Below are 16,570 nucleotides of genomic sequence, written 5' to 3' on the forward strand. Positions count from 1 at the left end.
CGTTGGTGAAAGCAATAAAACTCAGATCGCTTCCTTGGAGAGATAGCGGCGGCTATAATGCGCTGGGGGATCAGGGGTTTATTTGCAGATCCTGGATAAAAGATGATGTATCGACACAGTTTAGAGTGTCATTGCGCCTGGCCTCTCAGGAAGCCACAAGTACATATTTCCTGAAATACCGGCCAACACAATATCTAATCCACACGCCACTTAAGCATAGGAGGGGAAGCTCAGCATCTCACAAGTTCGCTCCTGGTTTCCTAGTTATGGGTGGGGAGACCCCACCAGGACACGATCTGGTGCGCCTGGAAACGCCCCCCCCCCCAGCAGTTGTCTTCAGTCCAAGTAATCACTTAGTGATGGGCCTTAATAAATACGTCTGAGAACTGTCCTTATGCTCGGTAAATATTGGATTAGCTTTTCAATGACCAGGCTCTTGAAAAGGCTCGAGAAATCCACACCAGGTCTCAACTAAGCCTAACAGTCAATAGGTAAGGAAAATAAGTTCTTCCCTGGCTGGGGTGGGGAGGGTTGACAAGAGGATTCCTCCTCTTATCAAGTTATCAGATTCTACTTAAATATGACAGGGAGTACTAAACGGGAAAAGGAGGCCCCCAAATTTTGGATTAGTTGGAATTTCCACCATCTTAGTTTTGTTCATTAAGGGCTGAGCGACTTTGCCCCAGGGCGACGTCTGTTCGTTCTGTGTTTACTTCCACAGCACGAACTCTTTGCTTTAGCACATATTTGTTTGTTTGTTTGTTTGTTTGTTTGTTTAGGGGGTGCTTATGGGAGTTTTTGGCCAGGCTGTTGGGGGAGGTGCCTGACCCGAATGATCTCCGACTGCCCCGCGATAACGCAGACTGCTTAGGTGAGGCAAAATCGGACAAATTCCTTGGAAGCTCTGCTCTGTGTCCCTGTTCCTGAATTTTGCTAACCAAAATGATGCAGGAGACTCTGAGAATTACCTCTCTCTTCCAACACGAGGAGGGGTGGCGGTGAAAGCAGTCTCTGAACCGGTTTCCCGTGGCACTGAGATGCCAATGGGATCTCCGCGCAAAATTCGAATGACAGGGGGTCGGTAACAGAGGCTGGGCACAAGTGGCTTCAGAACAGGCAGCTGAAACTAGCTGGGCCAGGACCCAGCGCCCCTGGGGCTCTCCGAGTCTTTTCTGCAGTGCGCGGAAGGCTGGCTCCGCGCGCCTGGGCGTCGTGACTAGGCGGGAGCAAGGGTACTGGATTTTCATTTACTCTGAAACCTCGAAGTCCGCGGGACCCCAGCATCCCCGGGCCCTGGGCACCTGTGTCTCCTCCTGAGCACGGCGCAATCCGGAGGCTTCCGCGGGAGGCCCCCAGACAGGTGAAGCCTAGCTCTCAGTTACAGCGCACACTGTGCGCAACGAGCCCAAACCCTGAGAGGGACAGTTCATATACCAGATTCTGAGCGTTAGAGCCAATATTTGGTAGAAGAGACAGAGACAGAGGACAGAGGCAGACTGGGGGGTGGGGGGAGACAGAGCGAGAAAGCGAGAGAGAGAGAGAGAGAGAGAGAGAGAGAGAGAGAGAGATATCCAGCTCTCAGTGTGTCACGGGGCCTAGGCGGGGCAAGCGCCCTCTGAAGCCATCAAAGACAGGGGTGGCTTTTTTCCCCTCCTCCAGCCTCCTCCCCAATAGATATAGCACGAATTTTTAATGCGTCTTCTTTTCACAGACAACAATACAGGGTTTGAAAGCCGGACACAATTTGGGTTTTGTGCGGGTCCCTCCTCGCGCTCCCTCGGCCCAGCTGGCCATATGGAATCCAGCATGGAGCCCGCGGATGACAAAGGGACCCAGTGACAGGCCCAACAAAACCCCAAGGAGACTTCTGCCTGACTCCGGGATTCACTGCCCGCGATAAGCGCGCTGAATGGTGCGGGGTGGAGGGGGAGGGAGGGTGGGCCCCTTCTCCCTCTTCCCCTCTCTCTGTCCCCTGCGATCCTTTCTCTGTCTCTTTTTAATATGCACGCCTCTAACATCCCCGGCTCCCAGCTCTCCCATTGTGCCGTTTTGTGCAGCCCGCTGTAGATTGGGCGAAGATAGACTGTCGAAGCGGACCCCGCGCCGGGTGCGCTCCCAGGGCGCTGGGGTTAGGGCCACACAGGGCTCCGCGGGCGCTTTTATTGACTCCATAGGGACCCACCTCCCCAGTTCCCAGCCGCGCGAGCGCACACCCAGCCTGCAGGCCTTCAGGCCTGGCCACAGCCCAAAATGCACCGTCAATGCACCCTCAGCGCGCACACAGTGGACGCCTTCCAGAATTTGGACCTTCCACTTTGCTTCCTTCCTCCCTGGAGGCTGGGGGCGGGGAGGGTTCCTATGATCATTCTTGGCTCCCGGAAGCCCTAGGCCTGGAACAGTCAAAATCAACTGGAGTCTTGGGGCTGTGCCTCAGGCCTCCTGACAACCCGCTCCAAGAGGCTCAGAAGTCTTACATCCTTTCCCGGGGGATCGGGGAGTTACAGGGAAGTTACCAGTGGGATCTTGAGTAGTCGGTATCAGGACAAGTTGGGCATCCGACTATTGCACAATAAATGATTTAGGGAGAATTCTCTTGGCCTTTATAAGTAGCAAGAACTAAACCCCCAAACGTTTCCAAGCTAGTGTGGGGAACAAAGGGAGATTTCTCAGTATTTAGGAAAACCTGGGTGAACCCGGATGAACCTGGAGATGGGGAAGGACATTTAGGAAGATATTAGAAAGACTCCAGCGCCCTCAATTATCCAGGGGCGGGTGCGCAACGCAGAAATAACGTGTAATCACGTCCCTGGGCGTGTTGCGCTGAGTGCTATTGACGCGCAGATTTGGTCACACGGATAATCATGTTTACTTTAGATATTGAATTAAATCTGATCATCAACTAGAGGGAGCGAGAAAGTCAGCTGGGACCGCTCCCTTTGCTCGGCCTCCTCGCCACCTCCACCTCTCCTACCCAGCCATGAAGGTGGAGCTCAAGAGAAAACGAAATGGGGCCAACTTTCAATCCCGAGGCATCTCAGCGCCCGCTGGGCTCTGAGCTACAGGAACCTGGGTATTTTCGGAAATCCGCGAGATAGAGGAGAGAAGCGGCCCCTCCCCACAAGCATGGCCCCCTGAGACGCTCCCTCGCGTGGGCAAGTGTGCGCCAGCATCCGCCAAGGAGATCGCCATGCGACGAGGGTGGGATAGAATCAGTTCTCTATTAGGGAAGGGCCGAAGCGCCCTCCCCCGGGCGAACCCGCGGCTGTTTGTTCACTTCCCGCTCCCCTCACCACAGCCCTGCAGGCCGCGGCGCACCACCCCGCCTCCAAACCCCTACTTTCTAGCAAGCAGTTCGCTCAGTTTCACGCCAAAGAGCTGGCCTGGAGGGCCGCGCGCCGCCAAATGCTAGGAGGGGAGGAGGCATGGGATCCAGCCTGGGGTTTGGGGGCTGGAAACCCAGAAAAGACGGGGGCGGAAGGGAGGAGGGAAGGTTGCGTTTGTAGGGATTGTCACTGACTCCTGCTCGCAGGCTCTCCCGGGCCAAAGAGCCTAGAGGAAGCTGCAGCAGCCCCCCTTCCTCCACTGCGCCCCGGTCTTTGCGTTCCACATCATTGCCAAAGCTTCGAGCACCCCAAAACCCGCCTCCCTCCTCTGCTCGGCGCCCTGGTCTCAGAGCGGTCTCCCAGGCCGCCTCCAGTCGGCGGATTTTGAAAAGGGGGTGGGGAGTAGAGAGAAAGCCGACCAGTCTCAACCTCAGCGTCCCCACCCCCCTTCTCCGCGCGAGGTAAATCAAATGCAACAAAGTGAAAGTCATCGAGTGTAGTGGCTTCAACAGCTTCTCAGGCTGAAGGAGCCACTCATAGATTTGGGCGAGCGAGGGGGGCTTGTTCCCTTCGCCTTGGCATTTTCTAAAGTCACTTTTCCTCCCAAAGCCAGAAGGCTGCGGCCCCTGATTCAGACAGCGCGCGAGGCCAGGAGAGAGGCCCGGGAGAGGGCGGGCGACCTCGGACTTCGGGTCGACAGCTCGAAGGCCCGAGGCCAAGCGCTCCCGCCCCAGCCGGGGATCCGAGGCGCGGGGCCTGGTCGGTCCGCCCGGGCTAGGCCTGTTCGGGGAGCCTCTTCAGCGGCCCGGGTACCCCTAGTCCCCCGCCCGGAAGGGAAGCGCTGGTGAGGGAGCAAGCGGCCTGGCCGGGGTCCTTGCCCCAGACCTCAGGCCCGGCGCAGGGCGACAAAGTAAGACAAACGGGAGGGTCGGGCTTGGTTTTTTTAAACACAGGATTTTTATTAAAATTCTTGTTTAAAAAATCGAAAGCTTTCAGCGCCCGGCGCTCTTGGGGAACCGCACGGAACCGCTGAGCTCCAAGTTCCAGGGCTCAGGACCCGGAGGGGGGCAGGGGGCTTCTTGCCTACACATTTTTTTCCTTTTTCATATTTGAGAAATGTCTGCACTGAACAAAATATAAAAGGAAAAGAAAACAGGGGTACCCAAACATAAGCAAACCAAACAAACCACAAAGAAAAGAATTGGGCCCCGTGGGGGAACAGGCCCGGACTGAAGATCATTTTGGCAACAATCACCACCGATATTTACAACGAAAAGCGAAATCTGCCACCAGTCGTCAGAACGTTTACATGGCCATAAATATTTAGCATTTTCTTATTTTAAAAAAGGAGAAAAAATCTCTATATTTTTAAAGTGTTCTCCACTTGCTTTAGAAGAAGACGGCTGACAATATCGCTACTCACACAAACATATTTTACAAAATTCACAAAAGCCGGACGGGGGGATGTGTTGGTCTTTTTCTCGTTCTCAAGTGAGGACGTTAACGCTGGGACGATTTCGTCCCCCCGCGGAGAGGCAAAGAAGCGAAGCTGAGCAAACATTCTGTAAACACGGCTTATAGTTCAGCCCTCTCCAAAGGTTCAGAAGGAGAGAGGGATGGGGCAGAGCTGGAATCTGTCACTCCAGGGAGGCTCAGGCAACCTCCCGGCGCCTCCCCAACGGAGCCAAGAGTCAACTCGACTCCATAATAATAATTATAATAATAATAATAGCCACCGTAAGGACCGAGTCCTCCTCGCTGCCGCCGCCGCCGGGGTGGGGCCTGAGCCTAGGGCCGCGAGTCTCGGAGGGGCGGCGCTCACCAAGTCCACTGCTGGGCCTGGACCAGCGGGTGTGCTGTCGGGTACTGGGGGGTGCTGGCGGAGCTGTACTGGGCGTTGTACTGCATGTGCTGCAGAGACTGAGCGCTGTAGGCCGAAAAGGGGATGCCCGCCTGGAAAGTGGCGGCTGCCAGGTCCTGGGCTTTGAGCGCGTGGCACGGTTTGCCGTCCCTGACCAAAACGGGCACGGCCACACGGCGCGGCGAGGGTAGGGGCGTCACCTCCATACCTTTCTCGGCCCGGGCACGCTTCATCTTGTAGCGGTGGTTCTGGAACCAGATCTTGACCTGCGTGGGCGTGAGGCGGATGAGGCTGGCCAGGTGCTCCCGCTCGGGCGCTGACAGGTACCGCTGCTGCCGGAAGCGCCGCTCCAGCTCATAGGTCTGCGCCTTGGAGAAAAGCACCCGCCGCTTCCGCTTCTTGCCCGCGTCCCCCCCGCCGCCCGGGGTCTCCTTGTCATTGTCCGGTGACTCGTCGGCCGAGGGCTCCGGGGACTTGGAGCTTGAGTCCTGGGGCGCCGCGCCGGCCGCCAGCCCGTGCACTGGGGGAGAGAGAAGCGCGTCAGGCGCCTGGAGGCCGCGCGCCGGCAGGGCCAGACTCTGCGCGCCCCGGATCCTCCGTGCGCCTTCGGCCCTTCGCGCCCCGCAGCCCGGCCCCACTGCCTTCGCCTTGGCCCCCGCCCTGCTCCATGCGCAACAAAACCGTTGGTTTCCCCCATAGGAAAGAGGAGAAGCGACAGGAATGGGGGTTCTGGGCTCGCGTTTCTAGGGGTTCGCACAGTGTGGGTGCGTATTTGGGGGGGAGTGGCGCGCAGAGAAGATCATTGCGGGTTAAGGGCTCCGGCCCCCTTAAGCAGTTTCCTCTCCGGAGGGACGTGGGCAGATTTTTAAAAGAAAAACCCCACAATCCCGGCATTGATCGGCTCGGCCATTTAAGGCAGGTTTTTGGGGGCTTTCGTTTTTGCTTTCGGACTTTCTCGACACCCTCCGCACCGCACAAAGCGTCCTCTATGATCGTGCAGGGGGCAGGGTGAGCTATTTATACCCAAGCTACCGGGAGCCTCCCCCACCCTCTACCCGTACCCCGAGGCTTGCTGGCTCGCTCCAGTGCTCCAGGCCAGTCCCTCCTGGCTGTCGGGGTAGGGGTGTGTGTGTGTGGGGGGGGTGGTTTCCGACCGGAGCCATCAGTCCTGGGTTGACATCTGTAAGCAGCCCTTGGGAGGTATTCCCCTCCCCCTCTTTTTCCTAATTTCTTGCTTTGAAAAAATATCTGAGACCACGTCTTTTTCCGGTACGGGGGGGGGGGGATGAAGAGGAGGAAAGAGTTAGGGCATCATTAACAAGTGTTAAAAATCTTTCCAGAGGAGCAGGGCGAGGGATCGAGTTTATATGGCTCCTTCCCCTTTCTCCCCCAGCGTCCAGCCCCGGCTTCGGCCACAGGAAGAGAGGCGCCACGGCCGCGGCGGCCAAGTTTCGCTACTTACGGGAGTACGGGAGGCCCTCGGTGCTGGCCAGCCAGCGCGTATATGGGTTGTCGCTGCTGTCGTAGAAGGGGTTCTTCAGGGGCAGGCTCTGCACCGTGTCCAGAGTGCCCTGCCCTAGCGGCCCGGTCCTCTTGGCGGGCTCCGGCCCCTCGCTCTCCTCCTCCGGCCCTTCGGCCACCGAGCCCTCCTCGTCGTTGGTGTCCGGCAGGTCCAAGATGTCCTTGACCGAAAACCCCGTCTTTGTGTTGGTCAGCGACATGGCTCGGGACCCCGCAATTTATGCCGCAAAGTTGTAGCTTCACTTGGTCAATTCGTGGCGCTCCCCAGTTGGGGCGGGGAGGGGGTATGGGGGGGAGGGATGGGGGAGGGGAGGAGTGGGGTGGGCTTTAATTATTGAGATAATTATTATTTTAAAAAAGAGAAAGAAACTCTGAGGAAGGGGAGGGGGGGCAAAAGCCCAAACGCAGCGCCTGTATCTTCTCTGAAACCACGCGGAAATGGACGCAGGGAATGGGCGGCCTGCGCGCCGAGCGCTGCGGGCCGGGCCCTAGTTTGTAACTCCAGGAGAGGTGCCAAGGAGGCGTCAGCTCGGGCTCCGGCGGCCGCTCGGCGCGCGGTGGCGGCTGGTGGCGAGGAAAAAATGGGCCATTGCCCGAGCGATCAGTCCATATAAGGCTGGGCTCCACTCACGAACCTGGGGGGGGGGGAGAAGAGGGGGAGAAAGAGAGGGAGGGAAAGAGAGAGGGAGGGAGGGGGAGCGAGAGAAGGGTGGAAAAAAGGGGGGGAGACATTAAAACGCAAAGGTTGGACACGTGTGGGCGGGTCTTGGGAGTCAAGTGGATGAAGACAGTATTTGCAGATGTGAAATTGTGGGTTTTGGGGAGCTCCGCGCTCCCAGCCAACGGCCCTCTAGAGCAAGATGAGAGGTGTAACGTGTCAATTAATTGCAAAGACGGGGCGAGCCTTTTTTACCCAGTATTTACATACAAAGGACCACCGCGTCGCTCGCGAGTCCACACACTTGAAAAGGCCGTTTTAACAAATTGCATCTTTAAAAAGCAGGGGTGGAGGAGAGAAAACAAAACAGAAACCAAGAGGAGCAAAAAAAAAAAAAAAAAAAATTCCTCCTTAACATTCACCGGTTCCTACCTCCCCGCCCCTGTGCGCCCGCCCCCAGCAAGCCGGAAAATTGGCGATTTGTGGCGCCTTTGGAAAAGGGGGAGGGGGCGAAGGCTGAGCCGCGGAAATCTCTCCTCCTCATCGCTGGTGGTTCCCTAAACAAGATCCGGTTCAAATGGCAAGAGCCCAACTTCTGTAAGCCTCCTAGGTCAATATTTTGGTTGAGGCTTAAGGATGAGTACTAGAAATGACAAGGCAAGTAATTGATTCTAGTTAACGCCGAAAGAGCCCGAAACCCAGGAGAGGGATCGGCTCGGGGCCGGCCGGAGCCACCACCAAACGACCCCACCCCCCTCCAGCCACCCTTTATTTGCTAAAGACTTATTTATTTCCTTCACTCCGCCTCTCTCTCCCCAACCCCCTTCCATTTCTAAGCCTCCGGGAAGGACTGCGCAGTTCACTTGCTGCTTTGCGGGCGGCCCAGGGAGCGGGGGGGGGGGGGGGGGGGGGGGGACGGGACTCTAACTTGGGCCGGGTTCTGTCCGCTGCCCCGCCGCCTCTGGGCTCCGCGGGCCGCGTTCTCTGCGTGGAAGAAAGGACAGACGGCCCGGCGCCCTTCCTGCCCCTTATTATGCCTCGATCTCCAGCCCCCTCCCTCTCCAGCCTCCAGCAGCGGTGGGGCAGCAGGAAGGAAGAGGAGACGGGTGAGGGGGGACAGGGGCGCTGCATCCAGCCCGGGTTAGGACCCCGAAAGCCGCAGGGGAGGGGTGTCGCATGGCAGGCGGATGGTGCTGTGTTTTCCTCGGAGTTTTCTTTTCCCAAGCAAATCCTTAAATTTCTTCTCCTTTTGGTTGCCCCAGGGGCGCGATCGGAGCACTTGCTCCAGGCTCCCAGCTTGCATTAGGTTTGTGTGAAGTTCCCAACCTCTCACCAGCCTGGGAACTGAACTTTCCTGGGACAGCACCTTCTCCTAGACGCTGGGGAGAAGTCCAAGCTGTACTTCCCGCCCCTCTTTCCAGTTTTTTTTGGGGGGGGTAGTGGGTGAGGGGAAAGTTTGCTACCTGATGCTCCCATCCGTCCCAGGAAAGTGCTTTGCCGGGTGGTGTTGGGGGGTGGTGGCGGGGAGGGGCAGAAGAGGCCGCGCGTCTCGCCCTCCCCTCCGCCCTTAGCCGGGGCCGCCCCAGAGCCCGCAGAGCGGAGCGCGCGGGAGCGCAGTCCTCTCCGCGCACAGCTGCGGCCGCCGCCGCGCCCTGTCGCCCCCGGGTTGCCAGCGCCCGGTGAGGGCGCCTCTCCCCGAGCCGCTCAGCGGCTTTCTGCAGCCCTGGCTGCCTCGCCCCCAGTATGTGACGTGGGTGACAATGGCCCAGGTTAGAGCGAGCCCCTCGTCGGCGCGTCCTGGGTGGTCGGACCCGGGCAAACACAAATACAAACCGATTGCTAAGCTGCGGACAATGAGCGAAATGTAGACAAATGTCCCGCTCCCGTTGGAAGCCTTTGTCCCCGCTCGGTTTTTGCATTTATTTCAGTGGCGAAATAATACATGATTGACGCTCTCTTTCAACGTGTCCTAACTGTTTGGAATAAATCTAAGGCTGTTCCTAGTTGTCATGGCGTTCAACCCTTTTCAATGGACTATCTCTTCATTCATTTCTGAATCCGTCCACAATATTAAGGAAACCCCTTCATGTCGACGCTCCCCATTCCTCTCTTTCTCCTCCTACTTTTTATTTTCTCCTTTCTCCCCCTCCTTCCTCTTTTTTTCCCTGCAAGAATTAGAGACTGGTTTGAATCGTGTTCCTCGAACCCATTACTTTTCGTGCTTTTTCCTTCTCTCTCTCTCTCCAGTCTCTGTCTTTCTCAGCCTCTCTCCCCATTGCCCCCCCCTTCACGTGGGAGCTCCCTGCCCTGTACGAGGAGGGAAGTTGGTTCTCCAGGGGCGGGTGGCAGGCCAAGTTTGGAAACGGGGCAGGCTGGGCCTGCCCCAGCCATTGTTAGTCCACTACTAAATAAATAACTGGCAAGAAAAAGTTCCTCAACCCAAGCCTTGCAGAAAAGTCCCTCCTGTGGTCCTCCCCTTATTCTTCTCGCCCAAGGGGGGGGTATCTTGGGGACCAGAGCAGCCTCCAGGGATGGGAAAGGGCCAGAAAGGAGTCTGGTTGGGACAGGTCAGTTCTTGGGTTGGGTGAAAAATTGTCTTTTGGCAAGAAGTGTCCCTTTTTGCATATCCTCAGAACCATCTTTGGTGGGTGGGTGGGGATCACCTCCAGATGTCTTCTTAGAGTTTGCTCAATTCCTCACCTTGGAACCACCTAGCTCCATTCACATCTCCCTCCCTTCCCCAACATAGAGGGCCTTTCTCCCAAGATCTCATCAGCCTGCCCCCTCCCCTCTCCCTGGGAGCCTCCTCGGTGGGCATAGCACCTGAGAGACAACTGTTTTCCTACAAGAATCCAGACTCCTGGGAATTCATCACAGAGAGGGAGAGCTGACCACGGCTCCTGGAGAAGGAGGCCCCCAGGTCATTCCCAGCTCAGTTCCCCACCGTGTCTTCCCCTTGGTCTCAACTAGCCAGAGACCTTACATGCCTCAGGTCACAGAGTCCCCTTCCAGGAGCACTTGTAGGGCCACACTTTGCCTGCCAGCACAGCCCAATGCCTGGGTATCAGCTCCCTCTTCCATCTCCCACCTTGCGTTTGCATTTTTCCTTCCTTCCCTTGATCTCGGGAGCCTCCGCCTTGCCTCCAGCTGGGGCGCTCTGCGCCCAGTGGAGCCTGGTCCGCTGTGCTCAGGGTCTCTCTCCTGGGACCTCGCCAGTCCATTTTCCCCATCGTTTCGTTGCCCGTGTGGTTCCCGCGTCCGCTTCCAAAGCGCTGACATTTGCAATTGAAAAGGCACAGGGAGACCGCTGGGAGGCTCATAATTGAAGGGGAGAAACTCTGCTTGTTAGAGGAAGATCATAAAATGCAAGTCCCCCAGGAGTGGCCTGCGGATGCTGGGAGGCCGGCGCGGGACCAGCTGGCGGCCAGGGGCAAGTCCTGTGCCAAAGCACGCTCCAGGTTCTTCCCGATTTTCATGCAGCCGGGAAGAGCCAGGGGACTAGCTCCAAATGCACCTTTCCACACAAATTAAACAGGTGATTGCATTCCGAGGACTCCTCTAGGAGCACCACAGCCCAGCCTTTTCCAGCCGGGGATCTCCTGTTCACTGAGAACCCACGTACCCAGAAAGCTCCGGACCCAACTCTGCACCCCTGCCCCATCTCTAGAGTCCTTTATTAATGTCCCCGCCATCCCCACCCTGTCAGTTCTAAACAACCAGTGTCACCTTGCACCAGTTTCAGCTCTGCCTGGATGTGCTCTAGTCTCCCTCAGCTCGGGACTCTTTAGTAAATTATCTTCAGGTTCCATCTAGCAGCCAGGAGAAGATAAAGTCCTGGTTCCATCATGTTTGCGTTGGGGCTTTAAGCTCTCCGGGCGCGAGGGAGCTCATGAGTGTTCTGCCACGGGCCTTCTGCGGCTGCAAACTTGGGGAAGAAGTTGAGATGGATGCTGGAAGTTTGATTGCAGCTTGTTCTAGGCCCTAGACAAGTCTGGCTGTCTTTGGTGTGCAACACCACCTAGCACCCCTGCCAGGGTCACCGGAGCAGCTACAGGTTCCCTGTCCCTGGTCTTTATTCTCAACGTTGGGGTTACAGGTGCCCTACACATCTCGACGAACTCTGTATTCCTTCTTCCCACCTTTAGTATAGGTGCAAAGGGAGTTGCGGGCAGGGGGGAGGTGGAGGAGAGAAGGAAGGGAATCTTTCTCCCCGGAGTCTAGAGAGAACCTCCTTTGGGAGCCTTCTCAGGCGGCTAATCGCCTCTCCGCCGCTCTAGGTTCCGGAGGGGTTGGAAGCGCAGGCGGCTGGAGAGAGCTGCCGGGCGGGGGGCGGGGGGGTGGTGGTGGTGGTGGTGCTGAACAATCGCCGGCGGCCCAGGAGGGGAGGTGAATGTACACAGCCTAAGTGGTCCCACTCCAGGACAAGTGGCCCTCCAAGCTGGCCCAGTGTTTACCTGTTTACTTTCCCAGGTAGCTCAAACACGAGCGCCTTTTCGGAGCTCCGGAGCAGGGGGCTGCCCTGGTGCTCCCTGCGTCCCAGCTTTTCATTTTCCTCACACTGCCGCTTTACGCCCCCTGTTGGGGGGAGGGGTGAGGTTGAAACGGCAGCAAACACGGCAAGAAAGGGAGATACTTTTGGAAAGTGAGGAGAGGCCTGGGTACACTCCATGCACGGGGGCCTGGCTTGAGGTGGCGGTGGATGAAGTGGGCGTTCTGGGGTGGTATTCGGCCCCGCCCCCACACCTCTCCATCTCCGTTCTGGGCTTGAGGGCCTCTCGGGAGGCGCTTCTCCTCACATCCTTCCCCTTTGGGGCTGGTGAAAGCTTGCTGGTTAGGTACGTCCTCCAGGGGAGTTTAGGGCAGAAAAAGTCCTGGGGAATGCCTTGCAGGCAGCTCCAAAGGGGGCCGGCCTTGAGGAACCCAAAGCGTCCGCAGCCCTCGGTGGCACCCCTCGCACTCCCCACCCACAAAAGCGCCTCCAATCATTAAAAATACAAGGCCTTTCCTCTTTATTTGGAAACACTGATTTGTTTGACTTCATTGCTTTTCTTCTTTTCTTCTTTTTTGGAATGAAAAGAGGTTGAAAAGAAACCCCTTCCCTGGTACAGTATGTGGCTGAGCTCTCAGTCCCCCGCACATCCCATCTCGGATAACAACCTTCAAGTGGATTAATTTATTGTCTGGTTAGCGCCAAGGTGCAAGCGTTTGTCTTCATTCACTCCCGAAACAAAGCGCGTTGCACCTTCCTGCTCCAGCGAGGATTAGCGGCGCGGACACAAAGGTTTTGTCGGAGGGGGAAGGTTTATTTTATCGCGGGTTGGAGACTCGGAGCGTGGCGTGCACTCGAAATCAATGGGGAAGGAAAATGTCGCCCAGTCTGGTCTCTGAGCCTGGTGATAAAGACGCTCACCTTTAAGATGCTCACCGCCAAAGCGGCCCCGATTGTGGCTTCGATATCAGGTTGGGGAACAGGGGCTTCAGGAAGCGGGTGTCGGCTCTGGTGTCTGGATGAAAGAAATCGAGGAGTGTGGCCCGGGGTACCACTCCAAGCGGGGACCTTTCCCAACCAGAAAGTCAGGCTTGTCTCCGGTGGGTCCAAGCACCAACTGGCATCGCCTTCTGCTCCCAGGAGAAGGAAAATGAGTCCTTGCAGCCTGTGTTGGGGAGGCCCAAAGCCCTGTCGGTGTGCAACTTTCTGAGGCCAGGCCACGATAGGGGCAAATCTCTGGCACAAGAGAACCAGAGATTCTGGTTCTATTGGACCAGATGGACCAGAAAGTGGGGCTAGTGGGAACGGAAAGAAGATCTCAGTCCACTTGGGGTTCAAGTATAAGGTGAGTGTTTTTCTTTCTTTGGTTAATATTGTGTTAACCCTTAAAACTGACCCAGAAAGGGAAGAATGAGTGGGTGCCTCCCAGAAGGACAAACCTTCCAAGTCACCAGGAAGGTGTTGGGCAGATAAGTTTTCCAGGCCCAGAGAAGGAGCTCAGATTCTGTGTCTGGGGAAAATCCCTCCCCCATCTCGGTAGCCACTCTGAGAAACCACGGAGAGAAGACCCGATCTTGGCACCTGGAGCCTGGATTTCTCCTGCAATTAATTGTGGGTGCAGCTAGCAGGCATCTCAGTGAACTACCTTCCCCTATCCTTTTTTTCAAGGTGAAATATACAACAATTTCCCAATTATCAGCCTCAAAAAAAAAAAAAGAATGAATGAAATAAAGAAAGAAAAAGAAAAAGAAAGAAGGAAGGAAAGGCAGCTATCTCTCAAGGACATAAATTGTAATAGAAATTAGGATTTCTCTTCCTATTAATCAGCCTCATTGTGTGGGCGTAGACCCCGCGGACATATGTTAGGACTTTGATAAATGCACTTTAATGAGATCTTTGAAAATGCATCCAATAAAATAAAAGGCGAGAAAAGCCGTTTAACTTTCATGGATGTTAAATTGAACACGAAATGTGGCTCGGGGCACGCTACAAAATGGAACCGGCCTCCCTCCAATATTTTCTTTAAAAACGCGGCTCTAAGCCCCCCTTGGGCCAAATGAGCCTGTCCCAGCCAATCCATTGTCACTGGTTTATTGGGGGAACCAAACGCCACGTCCCCCCGGGGCGAACCCCTTTGCTTTATTCGTTCGCGCTGCTCTGATGATTAAATATGTTACAATGAGATTACGCAGCGTCAGTGTTGCCTTCAGGAACGTTTGTCCAGCCAAGCCCGACCTTCCCCCGATAAGGGCGATTTCAATGCAGGAGATTTGGGTTTCTCAAGGAAACACGGCGCTGAAAGCATGTTCTTATCTGAATTTACTTCTTAGCACGTGACAAAATCATTACCACAAGACTTCGAACACCAAGCGGCCTCTTCTAACGGGTTAGTATTCAGCACTTAACGCTGGGTCAGGCGGGCTGATGTGAAATGTGGTCATCGCCTGCGCGGGGAAGCCAAGTTCTCGCTTGTGCCGAGAAGGGCTGGGGCCGGGCGGGACGAGGAACCGACCTGCGAGGGCCCTCGGGCACTAGAGGGGGGGCGTCCTGGGGATCTCCGGGTCTCCTGGGGACCTCTCAGGTCTCCAATCTGAGCACCAGAGGTCCGCGACCCTCCTCCAGACGCAACGCCCCCTTTCTACCCCCCAGGGCCACCAAAGTGGAGAAAGCGCGAGAGGTGCGCCAAAGGGCTCCTTGCTCCTTGCGTTGGGGAAAGGGGTTGGGAGCAGAGGGGGCGCCCCTGGGAAACCAGGACCTCAGCAGACCCCACCGAGGCTCATTTCTGATCCTCTGGCGATCTCTACTGACGCAAATGAGAACTGTCTGGTGCCTGGGCGACACCGGCCCCCTCAAAGTCCAAGCTTAGGCCGCCTCCCCTGCGACCCCCGCCCACTGGTCGGGCCCCCAGCCCTGGACCTTCCTGCCTGCGACTCCCGCCACTTACCCTCCTCCTGCTCCTAGACCCTCCACCTCTAGGCCGGGTTCCGCGGGAGGAGAACCCCTTTCTCCACTAGGCGCCACCTCCAAATTACCTTCCGGACTTCTGCCTCGGACTTAGCCCCCAGTCCCGAACACCCACGGCGCACAGGGGGACGCTCACCGGGCGGAGGTGGGTGCAGAGGCGCGCCCTCCCTTAGAGCAGCCAGGGCAGCCCCGGAGCATCCGGCACCCGGCAGTGGGGAGGGGGCTGGCGAGGAGCCCGGCGCGCCCTCTCCTCCTCCCACTCCCCGGCGCCGCGGCTACAGCCTCGCAGCAGTTCAAGGCGCGTCTTTATCTAGCCCTCCACCTACCCGGACCCCCCCCTTCGAAGCGCCCCTCCCCCACCGCGCGTCCTCCCGGGCGGGGCTGAGAACAACACTGCGGCCCTCCTCCTCGCCTCCTCCCGGCCGCGCACCTGCCCAGCCCCCCGGGGCAGTCCCGTTTCCGCGTCCCCGCGGAAAAGCGCGCGGCGGCGGGAGCACCTGGCCTCCGCGGCAGGTAAAACTTTTCCCATCCGCGGGCACGACGGGCGGGACCGGCCCCTCTCCCAGTGCCCCAGCCCCCCAGGACCAGCGGAATCGGAGGACTTCAGACGCCCAGCACTTGCCCACCTGCTGCTTCCGGACTCCGCGGCTAGGGGACCCAGCCGAGTAGGGCGCCGCGAGAGGGAGGGGCGCTCCAGAGGGCGCGCGGAGGACCCAAAGCCTGGCACAGCTAGGCGGGGACGGGAGTGACCCGAGACCCCTCTCCCTTGGCCCGCCGCAGGGACCGTGCCCGGAGAGCGTTCCGAACCCCAGCGGTGCGGAGGCCCGCGCCTGACAGCGAGGGGCGACGCGGGCTCCGCCGCGGCTCGCGGGCTCCGCCGGGTTCCTCGAGCCCCCCAGTACGCCGGCCCCGCGCGCTAGCAGGAGGCTTACCTGGAGTGCGGCCGCGTCGCGGGGGCCGGGGCTAGGCGAGCGCGCAGGTCCCCGGCCGCTCTTTATCCTGAGCTGCGGACTGGCGGGCGCTCGGGCAGTGGCGCGGCGCGGCCAGCCGGCGAGCGCTCCCCCTCCCGGCCCCGGCTCCCGGCCCGGCGGCCCCACCCTCCCGGCTCTGGGTAGTGCGGCTGCAGCGCAGCCTCTGCGGAGGGGGCAGCTCCCCCGCGCGGCGCGCGCTCTGTTTGTTTTCCTTGCCCTACTGACGTGAGTCAAAATATTGGCCATATGTTCAGCGGTAATAAATTGGGTATGAGCGCAAACACACTTGGGCTTCGATGGCTCTTTCAGCTGCCACATGGCCGGCTTGGGGGAGGGGGCTGCCACCTTGCCTCGGCCCCCATCCCCCCAAACGGGCGGGTAGGTTCTCTTTCCTTAGCGCCCCTCTGAACTGGAGATTGGGACCCCGGGACTCTCCTCTCTCTCGCTCCTCTTCGGTCCCAGCGGTGCCTTGGACCCTGCAGCGCCTGGCGAGCTTGGCTGCTGGTTAACAAGGTCGCCATCTATAAATTGCTCGGTCGCTAAGACGCCATAAAACCGAAGGGCCAGATGTGGCACGTTATTTATGTGTGAAACAGCGTTTACATTAGATACGCCGACCGAAGGCCGATAGCACGACTTCGCGGGAGGTCACAGACCTCTGGCCCTGGGCTCCAGGCTCCACCCCCAGGACGCTTTCCCCCTCCAGATTGAGGGGTGTTGGTCTTTCTGGGAAAGGGATCCAGCTCCCTGCAGCCTAGGAAGAAAGTGATTTCAGTGCACTTG

At 57.9% G+C, this 16,570-nt stretch overlaps 1 protein-coding gene across 2 annotated transcripts; it reads right to left on the reverse strand.

The window, feature by feature from the left end:
* Positions 1 to 4,305: 4,305 nt before the first annotated feature.
* NKX2-2 (NK2 homeobox 2) lies at positions 4,306 to 15,882 on the reverse strand. Of its 2 annotated transcripts, none has more exons than XM_025876963.2 (3): positions 15,749 to 15,882; positions 6,647 to 7,340; positions 4,306 to 5,704 (listed from the first exon to the last, which is right to left on the reverse strand). In XM_025876963.2, the coding sequence occupies exons 2-3, from the start codon at positions 6,903 to 6,905 to the stop codon at positions 5,142 to 5,144; spliced, it is 822 nt and encodes a 273-aa protein (XP_025732748.1). In that variant the 5' UTR covers positions 6,906 to 7,340; positions 15,749 to 15,882; the 3' UTR covers positions 4,306 to 5,141. The 2 variants fall into 2 exon arrangements, with proteins under 2 accessions (XP_025732748.1, XP_073734569.1); XM_073878468.1 differs by lacking the exon at positions 15,749 to 15,882 and adding an exon at positions 14,953 to 15,064.
* Positions 15,883 to 16,570: the final 688 nt, after the last annotated feature.

This window comes from Callorhinus ursinus, unplaced genomic scaffold (assembly GCF_003265705.2).
Source record: "Callorhinus ursinus isolate GAN/ISIS: 27379988/994484 unplaced genomic scaffold, GSC_fseal_2.0 scaffold29, whole genome shotgun sequence".
Lineage (NCBI taxonomy): Eukaryota > Metazoa > Chordata > Mammalia > Carnivora > Otariidae > Callorhinus > Callorhinus ursinus.